This window comes from Rhopalosiphum padi, chromosome 2 (assembly GCF_020882245.1).
Source record: "Rhopalosiphum padi isolate XX-2018 chromosome 2, ASM2088224v1, whole genome shotgun sequence".
In the NCBI taxonomy this organism is placed as follows: Eukaryota; Metazoa; Arthropoda; class Insecta; order Hemiptera; family Aphididae; genus Rhopalosiphum; species Rhopalosiphum padi.
This window is the reverse complement of record NC_083598.1, coordinates 57,815,358-57,832,310: the sequence shown is the minus strand read 5'-3', so window position 1 is coordinate 57,832,310 and position 16,953 is coordinate 57,815,358. Positions and strand designations below refer to the sequence as shown.

Sequence of the window (16,953 nt, the reverse complement as noted above, 5' to 3'; positions counted from 1 at the left end):
ATAATTATACATTTATATACTGCGATTACATTGAATAATTGCAATTTTCATGGTACAATTAAAAATTTACTGCGGAGGTGCTGCAAGCTTGTCGTTGATGAAAATATAAACGCGTTGTGTGAATAACTATATATTATAATCCGCAATAATTTCATATATTATGCAGATGACCACCGTATCGATTTGGACGTGAAGGTCGACTCAAGGAATTAGCCACCGCCTGGTGAAAAATTAATAACCTTCGGCACTTAGGAAAACTGTGCATTATTAGTATATATTTATAAATGCAATATGTATAATTTGTATAATTGTGGGGGAATACAGTTGTTTAGAGGATAATCCGAGTGCACCTTCCTAATAATTTTGACTTTAATTTACAAATTATCATTCAGACTAAACGAAAATATGAATCTAGGTACTATTATGTACTAAGTACGATATATTATTATTCTACAAAATACAACCAGAACACACATATTCTTAAAATGTGTATATTTTTTTTGGTCTAGTGACTGACGCATTTTATTATTAAATTACCTAGCGGATATAGTCAGATCACTTAATCTATAGATTATATTTTATCTCGTTATGTAATAATTATACATTGTATATATAACATCAAAATAAATAAATAAAACTAGGAATTGGTCGCTTTGATTTTTATTGATAACATGATTTGTCGAAGATTTTTGAGTTTTTCGTAATTTTTAGCAAAATCATTCTTATTTTTGCATCCTACGACATATGCGAACGTTCATTCCGTAGTATAGGAATATGCGATGAATCACTCTTATAATCGTACCCCACGGTCGTAGGTCAGTCACGCGATCACTATTATTATTGTTGTTTAATCATGTATTATTTTGGAAAACGACGTGCGTGTACAGTCAAGTGGACGAGAGTGACTGTGTGAGAATCGGATCAGTTGACGACTACGAGGAACCTCGTTGACACACATATTATCGGCATGTGTTTGGCCTTGACGACGATCTGTTTGCCATTACAGTTTTATTCGTTATTATTATCATTGTAGTATTATTGTTATTATTACTACTATATTTCGGTCGGACGTGCAGTCGTCATGTGATACATTCGTTAATGGAACGTAATGACACTCATTATACGCCGCACTGCCGATCTCGTTCAATTGTCTACGCCGGGTCGTCCCTCGACGATATATTTTTATTATATCAGGTGAACGTATCAATTACAAACCGGCTCCAACTCTTCGGTCCACTCGGTTTTTTTTTGCTGATTTTTTTTTTTTGAACAATTCCTGTCAAAAAGTTACTTGTCGTCGCGTTCACCGTTTCGCATCTCGATATAACAATTGTATATGTTCACATTGGATTATCTTCTATATAATTTTATTATTTATTTACACAGACCAAACTTCTGGCCAATAATACATTATCCGATAAGAAAAAATAATAAAAACTAAAATGTTGAATACTTCTTGACACTTATTTATTATAACTACAAATAAGTAGGTACTTCTAAATTTAAGAAACAATTTTGAAACATACCAGTTTTTGATAATTTTGTATACGTTGTATCGATCAAAATAACGTTAATAGCAGAACCTATTAGCACAGTATTCCTACGAACTGCGATCAGTGATCACCAATTAGGTATACCTTCGCCATTTTTTTCTACATTTTTCACATAATCAATCTCGAAACCAAGTCTAATAACCAATTACCAATTTTTCGTAACTAAAATTTCCTGTTTCAATGCACCGCGATTAGTGTTAAACAAATTGAAAGCATAAACAAACACTTAAACATCATTAAACATTTAAAATATATATTAGTCTTGCAGTGGCATATAAAATGATAGTAGGAAATATTTTCATGATTCGTTCATACAAATAAACATCTTACTAACTCAGTATTTTTTATATACCAAGATAGTAAGAGTTTTAATAATCCCTTTGTGAAGTTTAAGCCTTTGCCTATAATATTTATACCTACACTTACTGTAGAAATTTATAATATTATGTTATTATTTTTAATCTTTTAAAATATTTACCGTTTGCGTATAGGTAGGTAGTATATAGTATATACTTGCCGTATATAGTTATATGACCATGTACTAGAAGATCGTATTATGACTATAACGGTAGACTTCACCGCGTATTTTAATCGTCGTCAATAATTATTGGTTTATATGTGCGCGCGTAAAATATCATAAAATGCTGTGACGTCGGCGTGTCATTACAAGTATATTATGTGTGTACTATCTATATACGTGTAATAATAATTATATTTGATATTGTGTATAATATATTATAGTATGCATGTAAAAAAAACGTAAAATACAACGATGACTTTAACTGCGTTAATTTTTTTTTTTAAATGACTAGGTAACTGGTTTATTTTTAGTATAAGAAACAAATAATATTATCGAGATGAAAACAAACATTAAAATAACATTGGGTGTATCTGCCTCAGGTTTGTCATTAAATGCAAAATAAAATAAATTTTGTAACGACTAAGTCTATCTCATAATATTTTACTAGATCATATCATACTCTTTTTAGTAGATAAGTATTAAGTATGTAATTACAATTCAATTTTCATGAAAATTGATATAGTTGTTAAATTTAAAAATTAATCTGATGATTGGATAAAAATACGTTGTCATAGGTATACTTACAGTTACTAAAAAGGTTCATTTTTTAAAGTAATTTTAAAAATGTAAAACTTTATGTTACATTTCAATAGCTACACTTTAATATTGTGCTAACAATGTTTATATTACATTTAATTACTATCATTTTATTACTTAATTCCTAACAACACTATCTAAGATGATTAAATACTTTCTAGTGTTGATTGTATGCTGTAACATAATGATAATTGTATCATTTAAATGAAAACGAAGTTTAAAACAAAATTTGACAATGATTTAAGAAACTACAGTTCTCACTTTTCAGTGCTAATATTGATCCTTACAGTTATTCCTACACTAACCACTAAACAGTAAGCTTATAACGTATATAATTAATAATGTTACGAACATTTTTATTATTATTATAGTTTGCATGTTTGCGAGAGGGTCTAACCCGTCGGCTTCTGCGATATTTTGGTGCTTTATTAAATCGGTGACAAAACGATAAGTGACTTTTATATAATTGTTGTTGTTAATATTATTACCTAAAGTGCTTATTATAATCATATCATACCTCGACCGTGAATGATTTGTAGGTATGGGTACTGTCGCGAGAATAACTATTATTATTGACGGTGATAAATTCTATCGATTTTTCCTCGTGAATCTACCTATACCTGTTATATGCACACTGCGCAGCAATGAAACACAACTCCCGTTATTAGGAAGTTACGAATAAAAATAATAATTAATAATGAATATTCATGCCGTTTTATTTTCGCATATATTACCTGTACTTGAATATAATATATATGTATGTCTTATAACGCGTTTTCGCAATCGTTGTAATAATATGATTATAATATAATACGTACGCGGGCAATTAAATAACGTTACGTGTGGCGTTTTAAATGCCTATTATTATTAGGTATGACATCTTTGAGAGATTACAGTTTGTACAAATCTCGAAGCACGTTGAACCTAATAAACGTATAACAGCGTGCGAAACACTTCGATTTATTATAATTCTGTGTGTGTGTGTGTGTGTGTGTATTTGTGGGGTATATAGGTAATATAAATTAAAATAGTATATAATGTGCGTTGTGTTGTGTTTAAAACTAGTTCCGCGTGTCGGATAACTCTAAAAGATATACAATATGTATCCTGTAAGGCTCGCTGTTTTATATTATGAATTTTTTTTGGTTATGTATTTTAAATTAATTCCTCGCAAAAAATCGCGTCCGTCTTAAATAAAACGGTATTAGCCAAGGGAAATCAAGAGAGCGAACATGTTTTCTCGGTATAACGGCGTGGTCGTTCAGCACATGACGTAAAACAAATGAACGCCACGCGAAAAAAACTCATGAGGATAATCAAAACATAAACACTGTGATGAATTGATCAGTTGGCGGAAGAATAAATCCGCGCCCGAGCTCGAAAATACTTCTGATTATTATTTTTGTCATCGCCTATATATGTATTATATATTTAAAAATAATTTAATCGATGTAATTACGATACGATGTAAGAGCCACAGCATCGCTTTCGCTGGGCGTGAAGACTTCGAGGAAACGAACCCGTGTAAAAAATCGCGTGATTTTCACCATCTTTTTCATTTGCCGGCCACGATTATTTCTATAACTGCGTTTTCGAAACGATCGCATTTTATATGTTCCGTTTATTATTTATATATTACATATATATTGTTTACTTAATATATTGTAGTAATATTCATTATATGTTATAGTGTTATACACTATTGTGGTGCTGTGCAGCAATTCGTTTATCAGCCTCCGTTGTACGCCCCCTTAATTATTATTCATAAACTTTGCACTGATCCATATTCATACATAGTGTTATAATAATATAATGTGTGTAACTAAAACGATGATAATTTATCTACCGAAATTCCACGCCAAAATCTATACTTCGCGATGCGAGTTGTTTGGTGACCGAGATAACCCCGAAGTTGAAAACGTTTGTCGATATTATAGGTACTATTATACGTATATTATAGAACAGCCACACGTTTCTGAACCCGAGTGTTACTCCGCACGTCTCATCGCATACCTCCCATATAGGACGAATATTATAGACATCGCAGACTGACTGACGGACGGGTCACGTATATTATTATGACGTGTTCGATTGTTATCCGCGGCGCGCGCGCGTAGACTGCAGCTGCACCGGCAGCAGCGACGCCCGTGTATCGTGTGTGCATAATATTATTCCATATTATTATTATTATTATTATAGGTATATACTGTTATATATGACGGTTGTTCTCGTCAAAGCGGTCGGTTTGAGTAGGCTTTTTTTTCTCTTTACGCTGTACGCCGCCTAAAAACCGAAATACGGAAACGTAATTTGACGCGGACTATATAATTATTAACACACGAATAGCGTACTTGATTTTTTCAAGTGTATATAACGCCGTACCGCCATACAATTAATACGAATATTTCGGACGATGCCTATGGTTTGCGCATATACAGCTTATAGATACGGTCTTGATACGTTTGTATATCATATTTTTAATTATGCACTACATCAGTATAAACAGACATGTGCAGTTTTACATTATATACTTGGTAGTGATTTATATGCGATTTATACAATCTATTATTACGGCGTGTATCTTTTTTAGATTACGAGTGAAGCGGAGACGCGTTGACAATTGGAATTACTATACCAAGAGGTTTTGAATAGGTAGCCAAAACTATATATCTATCGAAAGTCGTGTCCACTGCAGTTACACGTATTTCAAAGTGCCCATTTTCCGATTTTATCAGTACCCGAGAGCGAGGAAAAAATACAGAATGCGATGGGTCTTGACCAAAGTTAAAATAGGTTTTTAAATTCAATATTACACTATGTATATATTGGATTTAAAAACTATTCAAACTATATATACTACACTATTTGTATACTACTGTACTGTGGTGAGTGAAACGAAATGAGCGTTCCCGACATCAGTTCTCAGCTGTACGGCTTTATTTTTTTTCGAAACATAATATTTGCCACTGATGAAATATATAATTTTATTGAAAAAAAAAAATACATATTATATATACAAATATACTTATATGTATATTATTTCATGTAACGGAACAATATCGGAGGAGAAAGAGAGAGAAAAAGCTATAAATATTGTTATTACTATACTACGTGTATTGACCGTTTCTGTAATAATATATTTGAACGATCGAAAAACCGCAAAATGGCACGTAAGATGATGTTGCAGTGAGATAAAGATTTGAAAATTCGCAAAACAAAAAAAAAATTCTTTTTAAAGAGTAAGGTCAAAGACCTGTCAACAAGTTCTTACCCATTTGAAACGGCGGTAGTCTTCGTGAAATGACGTCAGAAGATGGTGCTTCCGTGTAGGCGGTGTGGTGTTGTAGCGCGGCGAACTGGACCGCTCCGCGGCTGGATACAAATACGGCGCACAACAAAAAAGATTAAAAAAAAACGAATTTTGGTTCAAAATTTAATTTAAATTTTTTTTACGCAAAAAACTGCACTCGCGCGGATGAGGTGTGCGCGGCAATTGGGGAACGACGGCGATGAAATGTGAGCAATTTTTAAAAACTGTCGGAAGAAATTTTATAGTGGTGTTTCGTCGGAAATATAAAATATAATTTTAATGTTTATGTTTTACGGTGTGCAAATGTACGAAAGAAAAATATCAGACCTTGGCCTTCGCCAGTCCACTGGCAACGGACTATTGAAGAACCGATCGGAGACACCGTTGGCCGGCGGTCCATCCGGAGCCCAGGTGCCCCCTTCCACGCGACCGCGGTGGCCACTTCCGACGGCGGTGGCGGCGGCGGTTCTGTGACGTCACGCTGCGAGAAACGCTTCCGCGTGGAACGGAGTGGTATGGCAATCGCCGACGACTTCTTCTTTCCCCGCCGCCACTGCGTCCTATATATACAGTATAGGCGACGGCACACGACACGACGACCGTCTCCCATAGTTTCATAGTATAAACAATATTATATTTTATAAATATGTTTATTTATCTATTATATTTTTTTAAACCACCGTAAAGTCATAATATTTTATTAAAAATGCCCCCGACAGACTTTATCGGATACGATTCACGCACCTACATAAGATATATTATTATAACATATAATAACAATACTATATAAACATAAATCCGATACAATTCATATACCATACCCGTTTACGGCGTTGCTTTGCAGTAAAAAGACTTCCGACGTAGTGTCTCCAGATTTATATTAAGACTATGTGTATTATCAGTTATCACGTATACTTTACTAAATCGTAGGGCTTCGGTGGTTGAAGACGTCAGAATTATTTTCCTTATTATTTATTGGTTATTTATTAAAAACATATGGTTGTTTATAATATGTATATTATAAACTAAAATATTCATTATAATATGTTTATATAGTTTCATTTAATAAAGCTAATATAAAATATGGATAAAAATATCATATATAATAGGTATTTATAAAAATGTATTTGATATAACATACATTTAACATAATATAACACAATAATATATGAATTGAAGTTATAGAAAATTTTATGATTTAAGACTATCTTCCGAAAGTAATGCTTTGTCTAAGTTACTTGTTATAGCCCTATAATATGGTATAGCTATAGGTAGTATAGTGTGAATTTTTTTGAATTACAAAATATATTGTGCATTTGTGCTGTAGTATCTACTTGACATATACTTTAAACGACTCATTAAAAATCAAAATGCAGTTTGGTGAAACCATGCAAGCCCGTTGAAATCTGCCCCTGTAGGTTAGGTCGGATTAGGTTTTATAATTGTGATCTATTGCCGGCCTTGATTAAGTAACCATATTTATATTTATTAATTTAAATGACGATGATGCTTATATGTCCGTGTAAGACAATGTTGTCAGTGGATAACGACTACATGTATATATGATGGTTCGATGAGACTGTTGTTGTTGTAGTGATCCTATTGGCTATTGGCTGCTAAGCTGTGCGCACTGAAGTCAACGACTTAGTTTTCTACAGTATAAGACTTTAGTCCCGTTGTTTTATTTATGGAGACACCGCGGCTTATGAGTAAAGGTAACTATCGAAAGGAATAGATAGTTGACGACAGAGACAATATAAGGTTAGGTTATATAATGTATAAATATAAATGTATATAGTATTATGTATATATTGTAAATATTATATATATTATATATATTTGCGCGAGTATATTATGTATGCAGTCTGTCGCCTTCTATATTTGTATTGTTTATAAGGTGTGTTAGGGTGTAAGCATGTATGAGTGTGTGTTTTAGTCGAGATCGGCTCCGGATTCGTCAGCAGTCAAAATAAATGAATGAACGTCCGTCACCGCGCGCCCAGAGGTCTACCCGGAGGTCGTGACCAAAGTGGGTGATCTGAGTTTCGACCCACCTATACCTACATGTATATTCTGATCCAAATTGTTTTCACATGTATTATGATAATATGATATTATATTATTATTATTATTATGCGTGCGACGGCTAAGTACGCAATTACAGTTGTGAAGTTACGCAATAATAATATTATATTATATTATATTATATTATATTATAAGACAACGCGCGGTGCTACGTTTGGTTTGAACCCGAGAGTGATTTTTTTCTTTCGATGAATTTTTTAGAATTGTAAATCCTATCCATCTTACGTGCCATTCTTTTAAACGTAATTTGTGTACCCACTTATCAATTTTTTTTATTTCGGAACGTAATTCGTGTTTAACCACGCATGTATAATATTATATTATGATGTTAAATCGTATAATTTTCTACACGTTCTTAAGGTGCGTGGGTAGGATACGGGAAGTATTTCCGGAGTTCCGGACGACTCTTTTTGCCAGAATATATAATATCATGATTAGTAATATTAATAAAAAATAAGATTAATTAACCTTTATTATGGTTTTATTGTGATTATTGAGATCTTATCTTATTTAATAATAACGAGGAATTTATTTTTACTAAATACATATTAAACGTTTAATTTATTTATATTTAATAATTTATGTATACTTTTTAAGTTATGGCTATTGATTATCTACTACTGCATATTAAAATTTAGTAAATAAATATCTATATGATATACAATATATATAGGTCATAAAAATAAAATATAATATATATTATATACCTACCATAAAATATATAAAATACTTCAGGTCCAACTACCCTCTCCTTTGTAGGGAAACTGTAAGTAACTGTTCGTTTTTCTTTGTCTTATTTATTTTTTTATTTAATTATATGTAAATCAACATAATATTACGTTAAAAAATGTTTTACAGCAAAAAGTTACGTTTAAGAGAATTTAAGGAGGGGTAAAAAAATTAACACCGGGTGCCGAAATTCTAAATAAGTCTCTGTTTGTGCGTTCATTCGAATTCAAAGATGCGCGTGTATGTTTGTTCTCTCCATATCTTCAAGCCGGTTTGACATTGAATTTTTGACTTTGAAGAGTTTTAAAGCAGTCTGCGATCGCGTTTCTCGCGTGGGAAGTTATATATTTTAAACCTCGCCCAGAAATTTGCACACATATTATATATTTCTATAGGTATTGTGTATACTTTGTCATACCACCGCCACCACCACAGCGTTTAATTGCTCTAACACAATGCGCAGGTGTTTTGCTTTGTGCTGCAAATAGTTTTCGATACCATAATGGAACTTCCTATAAATGACCGACAATATCAAGGATATTGATCGGATCTCGCCAAGAGCTTGGCCAACTATCTACGTAGTCTTACAGTGGTTTATCATTTTAGATGTTCTTGATGAAATTCAATATGACGTATTTCTACGCTGCCATGATTAGAATGCAGTTGGATTGAGTTTTGAAGTAATGCATAGGTCGAGAGAGTAGGCATAATATTTTCCGATGAATTATTTTTGGTGTTAAAAAAAACAAGTAGCGTAGTAAAAATCATTGTGAGACTAATGATATCGTTGTCTTACTTGTAAGTTTTAACATAATATCCAATTTACAAAAATAATCATCGAACGAAATTATGCTATACCTATTATTATATTGTACGTTTACGAAATTGTTTTCTGTCAAAAACTTTATTTATTATACCTTTAAGTTCACTATTTTTTTCATATATGTATAGCGACTACGCAGATGATCATTATTTTATAACGATAATAATTATCAATTATTTTTGTTAAGAACTATAATTATTTTCAAAAAAGAGGCGGATATACGTTCGGAGATCGCGTGTTTCCAAAAAAAAATAAATAAATGTAATATATTCATAATTTAGACAGGCTACTATTTTTATTTTATTTTATTTTTTTTTTTGATGAAGAACACCAAAACCCGAAATGTGAATACTTATATTAACTATCGATGATTGCTTTTAAAAACAGAAAGTGGGTATAATTATGATTATTAATACTTGTATATATATTATATATTTATTATTTATTATTATACTCGTGGGTACGTAAGCGATTATGGCGGGTAGGTACCTACTAACCTACCTTTTGTTTGTACATGTAATGGTATGGTATCTACAGACTACAACATGATAAATAATGACAGTACAATCCAAATTAACTTTTAAAGAAGTTAACAATTCAGAGGATTGGGGTGTAAACGCCTACAACTACGTGATTGTCCGCAAAACATCGAAAGTAATAGAAAATTACGAACAACTACAACTACATTACCTAGCTACTATAGGTATACCACCTGCAAGTACACGATATATTTATGTATATTCTGACAGACACACACACACACCAATATATATATATATATAATATATCAGTACGATCATATGCGCAGAACAATCAACACTGGATTTCCGCGTATTTTTATATTGTTTCGTGTCAAGTGGAATGTCCAAAATGATTGCAGATCGAAAGGGTCAATTGTTACTATTATTTTCTATTCTCTTCCTTACCCCCTCCTCCAAACGTCATATATTATATAGGTCTGTCGTGATTTTTGGACAATGTATATAACACGAATAACGCGGCCGCCGTGTCTTTACACGAGTGGGATATATTATTTGTTTTGTTTTCTTCAAGTTGACCAACATTCGTCTCGTATAGGTGATATTTACAGCGTTATTCTGCTCGCCATGGCAGCATTTCCGGGCGTATCAATACGCAGTAGGCAAATAATCCCAAATGAATTAGAACAAAAACATGTATCATGCACTTAAACGCACGAAAAACACCGGTCCGCCTGCACATCCACCTCGGCGTGTGATCGGGCACAAAAGAGTTGCGGTGACTATATATTACATAGTACATGTATAGCATATTGGTACTCGTTTCCCGTATATTATAATGTATGTACGGGCCGAGGTCCGTTATACTCATATAATGTACCTATCAGCGACACCGGCGCATTGTCTTAAAGGGCTTTCGAGTATCTCTACGCATGCGATATACATAGCGCCGCGCACACATACATATATTATACGTATATGTACACTGTCAGCTCGTATTGTAATTATTGTTGTTTCGACACATTTTAATTGTAAATCGGAATTTAATATATACGTATACGCCACACATATATATTAGACGTATGTGTCGTGCACCGTTAACCGATTGTGTACTTAAATGTGTTTGTGTGTGTGTGTGATGTGTCCGCCGAAGAAACACTTAACGTAAATCGTGTTGCCCACCCCCGTTCGTCGTATATCAAAATACACATGCATGGTGTTCAATAGAGCGCTCTCGCGACCGACTCACAAACCGCCTCGGTAGGTACATGTAATATATATTACCCATAAGCAAACACTGCGTCAGCACGATATATACATCTTTATAACATGTTTAGCCCTCTTGAGGATACCTCACAATGACTATTTATGTATAGAGACAATTTGATGTAAGACGTTATAGCGCATCTGCAGTGGTCAAACGAACGGCGGTTGGTTTTTATACATATGAATTATTGTCTTCACTGTGGTTTTACAAAGAAGTTCTGTTATACTTCGGTAAAATGTTTTGTTTTTGCCAATATCGTTTCATTCGTTGTGTATAAAAAACAAAGAATGCTGTTCAGTTTAAATATTTGTTCGAAACTTTTTAAATAGGTAGTCAAAAGATAACATACTACGAGTAACATAATATTATATCGTATTATTGGAAATCATTAAGTTTAGATCATTAGTTATTTCACTAGGATGCATCAACAAAGTACATGACATGTATTTGGTCTGAAGTTTTTAACGTTTAAAGTTTTTGTCACATTTTTTGGACAATTTGATCTATGATGAGCAAGTTAAAAAAAAAAATGTTTTGACAAGCATCAAAAGGTGAAAGGTTACCGGTCGATCGAATGTCGCCAAAATAGGACTGACTCATCATTTCTACCACATTAACGACATATTTATGGTATAGAATCATATTCATCATGGTCACGCGACAAGTGGAAATGGACTATAGTACTATACACACAATATTATATTTACATGTACTCATTTTGTATGCTACCTGCCGCATCGCCGTTAGTGCAATGTGTGTTGTCAACCAACAAATTATAAATCGTGACTTATAATTCTAACTAGACAAAAATCTTCATTTGTATTTTTACTACGTAATTAATTATTGGTTGTTAAGATAAATATCGTCAGAGTATAACCACAGCTATATTCTAAGTTCTAGAACTCTATCGACATTATATAAAGCAAATAACTGAACAAATTCATTAAGTGCATTGTGCACAGCATAGCATATTGAATGTTTATAGATTTTATGTTTTTGAATTGCACTGTAGCGGATTTCTTCTTCGCAATATGATAATAAATAATAATAATAATATGATACTCTCGCTGACATTATAACGTCTCATAAATTATATTTATTGTTTATCACATCAATACACCCTACAATATAGGACTTACTTTGTTTTTCGTTCAGTGTTAGATCTGAGCCATAGAAAGCCGGGGAGTAACTAATCTACCGACGACTGCGACACGTACTATGGTGATGATATACGCTGTAACGTTCGCAAAGATTAATAATTTTCACGACCGACCCGGTTTTTAAAGTTGTGTATGACCGGAGTGCGTCCACGATCTGCTACAGCACAAGCCCTTCCATCACGCCTCGTGGACTGCGGCACGTCCGTCGTGGCGTTTGATATTTATTTTTTCTCTTTTCCCGCGATCCATCTACAAAAGTCGGCTCGACACGCGCGGAACTTCCTTCGTACAGGGAACACAACACGCGTTCCCGTGTTGGCGACCATGGGAGAATACAATATAAGATTTCAATGCACGAACAGGCTAGAGAGTATATTATGGGCAGTGATTCGGCGGCCGGCACAGCAGCTCCTATTCACGTTTATACATTTTACAAGCAAATACGTATATATATATAAAAGCCTATCGTGTGTATGCGTATTTATTTTTTTTTATTGACAAGGAAATCGTTTGTGTACAAGTGCAGTGTGTGAGTGCGTGTAACGACGACAATATGTCCGCGAGGCCTATGGGATCTAGGACGTGCTTAATAATCCGTTCGTATGGTAATTACCTTCGTACACACACACACATACACACAAACACACACTCGTTGCAGACTGGCGTTCGCGTACACTACTGACCCATAATATTGTATACAACACGGTGTACCGACCGTATTATAGATAATATATTATGTGTAATACATGTATTATTATTATCATCGTGTGCATATTATAATAATATAGGTACGTATTATATCCGATGTGCGGCGAAGAATGTGTCGTGGCGGGTGCGCGCCGCACAATGAGATCCTATTACGTATTCACGTTCGGGTTTAGGCGCGGGGAAAACCGCGGTCGGGTTACTGGCGGCGGCGAGATATTAATATGATGATATAAAATCCCCGATTTGCTCATGTCGTCTGCTGTTATACGCGCATAATTATATATATTCTTCGCCAATTAGCGTACGTGATGTAATATTGTAAATGTAATTTAATATATATAATTTATAATATCGCGTTTCGCGACGCCGCCGCGCACCGGTAAACCGACGACCGATTGTGTTCGCGACAAAAATACGACGCGTTTACAGCTAGAACAGAGATCATGATGGCAGACAGTGACTTTAACGTTCTTATATTATGTATATAATAACATGTACCCTGTGCATCCGATTAAATCTTCCCGTCCACTTCCCGTGACTCTCCGGCGTCTCGACGTGGACTTTTCCAGCCCTTATGTATTCGCCTCTCGCGAATGCGCCATATGGCTCGTCGGCGACTCTACCATACTATTGTAGATATCATATTATTATTGTTGCTGTTGTTGTCATTGTCTCCGCGTATAGCGGACTCAAACGTTCGATAATGGTCGCGGTCACTATATTATTATTATCGTCGTCGTCATCGTGGTTTAGTCTTTCGCGCTCGGTCGGACGCCTCGTATATGGGGTTCTATGTGTACTTATAAATAAATATGTACACAGTATACACCGTCTAAGTTGGGTATACTATGGATATTATAATATACTTTTTGTGATTTATAGCGTTTCGCAGGACGACGACTGTTGTAAAATCGCAATCGGCGACGGTGGATGATAAATTATCCATATATATGCATACAGGCAACATTTTAAGTTTAATACCACAAAAAATAATAGAAACTGTTCTCTCATGTGATATTGTAACGGACAACTATTGCCTATCTGATTTTAATCATCGGTTTACTTTAAATTTCATATCCAAAATGGTTAGTTCAGTATTTGGAAAATTAAGTTAAAACGGAAAATGGCAATTACATAGTTAATGGATATTTAGAAAGTTGAATGTATGATGTACATTTTATATTATATTTAATTTTATTATATTTATATATTCAATTCAAATCATGTCTGTATCAGATAATAATATGATTAGTTTAAACGATTAGGAAATTTCATCTCAGTTTACCCGCACTCGGCGAATGTCAAGTGAATCGAAACGAACTTGAATCGTAAACATTATAGAAAAAAGGTTAAAGATTCCAAATACTGCACACGCACGTCGTATATGGGCTGCAGTACGTTTCGGCTCCCGCGGGGATAAAGACCCGCGCATTAAATATACTGTGTAGTGTATATATATATAGGCTAGACACGATAAACTATTTATACACGCGTATAAGGTTCCTATAGGTGTCTACAACGCACGAAACCATTTTAAATGGCGCAGCGTTTAAATTTCATACAGACCATTATATTGTATAATTCATATTATATGCGCGCGTCGCCCATGGCGTACGGTTTGTAGTACACATTATAGATACATAGTACCTATATAAACCCCGTCTATAAACGACTGTTTATGTACCCATACATTTTATTAAGTGATGATGATTATATAACTGTGTTTATGTGTATGTTTATACACACCCGGCCGAGACTAGCATTTCGTGTGATAATTCGTGATTATAATATGTATACAAATGTATATCTGGCAATTATCGCAATTGTTGCTAATAAAATATGCGCTATATATCCCGTTATAATTCCCTGCAGTCTACTTGTATTATATAGAAGTCATCGTTTTCTTTTTTTTCTTTTTTAGGGGAGCAGTGGACGCATTTATCCTGTACGGGATTTTTTGTGTGTATAGTAGTTCTCCTAAAACCTTTTTTGTTGCAAATAGAGGGGATGTGTTACTCACGCGTGGTGACATGTGACTACCAATTTACTGGTTGATACATATTATTATTATACGGAGCCACGGAGGAGGTATGATCGATGATATTAATGTTATGATAGTGTGATTATTTAATAACTGGTCAAATAAACTATGTTAGGTAGGTATACCTACACTCAGGTCGTGAGGATGATTTGGTGGCAGTCAGGTCGTGTCGTGTTTATTCGTATACGGTTTTTAGTTTCCTCGGTGTGTTGATCGTCGGGGACACCGGGAAACGGTCCGAAAATCGGTCGGAATTGGGTCAGTACTCTTTGACAACAACTACGACGACGAAAAAGGGAAAAAATAGCGGTCAGCGCGCCGAACAATGGCCGGAAGAAGACACACTCGGTCGGCAGCGGCGGCGGACGCGTATTCGTTGTTAACGCGCGCCCGACAGACATGAGCTCTACATACCAATATATATATATATATATATATATATATATATATATATATACGTGGTCTGCACTATCCGTCGACCACCCCGCACCACACCGCGAGTACGACTCTCGCCACTGATTTATCGGTTTGTTGGTCGCAATTATTAAACGGTAATATGTACGAACATACATAAATATACATCGTGGAAATGTTTATTTTTTTATTTTTATATATAATTTAGTTCGTTGCCTGTTGCACTTACTGCGACGTGTATTACGTTTTGCCGAGAACTGTGCAGAAACGAAAAAAAAATGCCATACGCATATTATATGTATGTGTAAGAATAGCGTGTCCTCGCGTCGAACCACTTACAAGAAAATATCTGTTAAGTTAATCTCAAAACGTAAATTATTTGCGTGTCTTTATTTTCAAAAGCTATATTATACGCATGCATAGTTACAATTAGCTATGTCTAGTTTACTGTAGTGTGTAAATATTAATATTCCATTTCGTATTTCACTGTTGAATTATTTAATGCGGTAGTGATTTTCATTGATCGTTTCTGAATAATTAGTTAAATTTTACGTATTTCGCACAAGTAATTTCTATCTCATCCCATAAGAGGAGTATAGTACACATTTTACTTTCCTCGCCAAGTCTACAATAATATCGTATCGTATTAGTTTTAGAAGATTTCACAGAAATGTATATAAAATAATTGGTTTTTTCAAAATGTTGAAAGTGTCCTAAGATCTGATACAATTATAATCACGTTCGAATACAATTTCTATTATGTAGAAATTGTCAATCGTCCGGTCTGCGTCAGACTTAATATCAGATATTGTAAATATATTTTCTCATATTTGGCGGACAATGAAATAATCACAATATTGAATTTTAAGTTTTTGGTGGTGAATTATTAATACACAGTGTGTATGGAATTCCTCTTGGATTCGTCTCTAAAATTAAATTAAAAATTGATCTTTGTGCGCGTGTCTTACATAATATGGGAACATCAATGCACTAGGTCGAGTTAGAAACAGTATGGTTTTTTATTTGTGCCACAATTCCCGAGCCCTGCAGCGAATAACGTATTTCATATCACGAGCGGGTATTTAAATAATTATACAACTCTTATTATTATATTATAATACCCGAGTAGAACAACACTATAAATACGTGCACTTATTGTATACTATACGGCGTTTGGTGCTAAACTCTTTTATAATATATATATATATATATATATATATATACAATACGACGCTTAACAGTACTAACCCAACAGTCGTACACAGTA

The 16,953-nt window shown here is 34.0% G+C and overlaps 2 protein-coding genes across 2 annotated transcripts in view; one reads left to right on the top strand and one right to left on the bottom strand.

Annotated features, from left to right (window-relative positions):
* The window catches only part of LOC132923414 (uncharacterized), a 34,138-nt gene extending 27,782 nt beyond the window's left edge, over nt 1–6,356 (bottom strand). The window contains exon 1 of the mRNA XM_060987396.1: nt 5,942–6,356. Within this exon, the coding sequence (XP_060843379.1) occupies nt 5,942–5,945 (4 nt within the window). The 5' untranslated portion in view covers nt 5,946–6,356. The remainder of the gene's footprint in view (nt 1–5,941) is intronic.
* Nucleotides 1–16,953, top strand: part of LOC132923415 (autophagy-related protein 16-1) — a 154,966-nt gene that overhangs the window by 40,154 nt on the left and 97,859 nt on the right. The gene's annotated exons all lie outside the window — the stretch shown is intronic.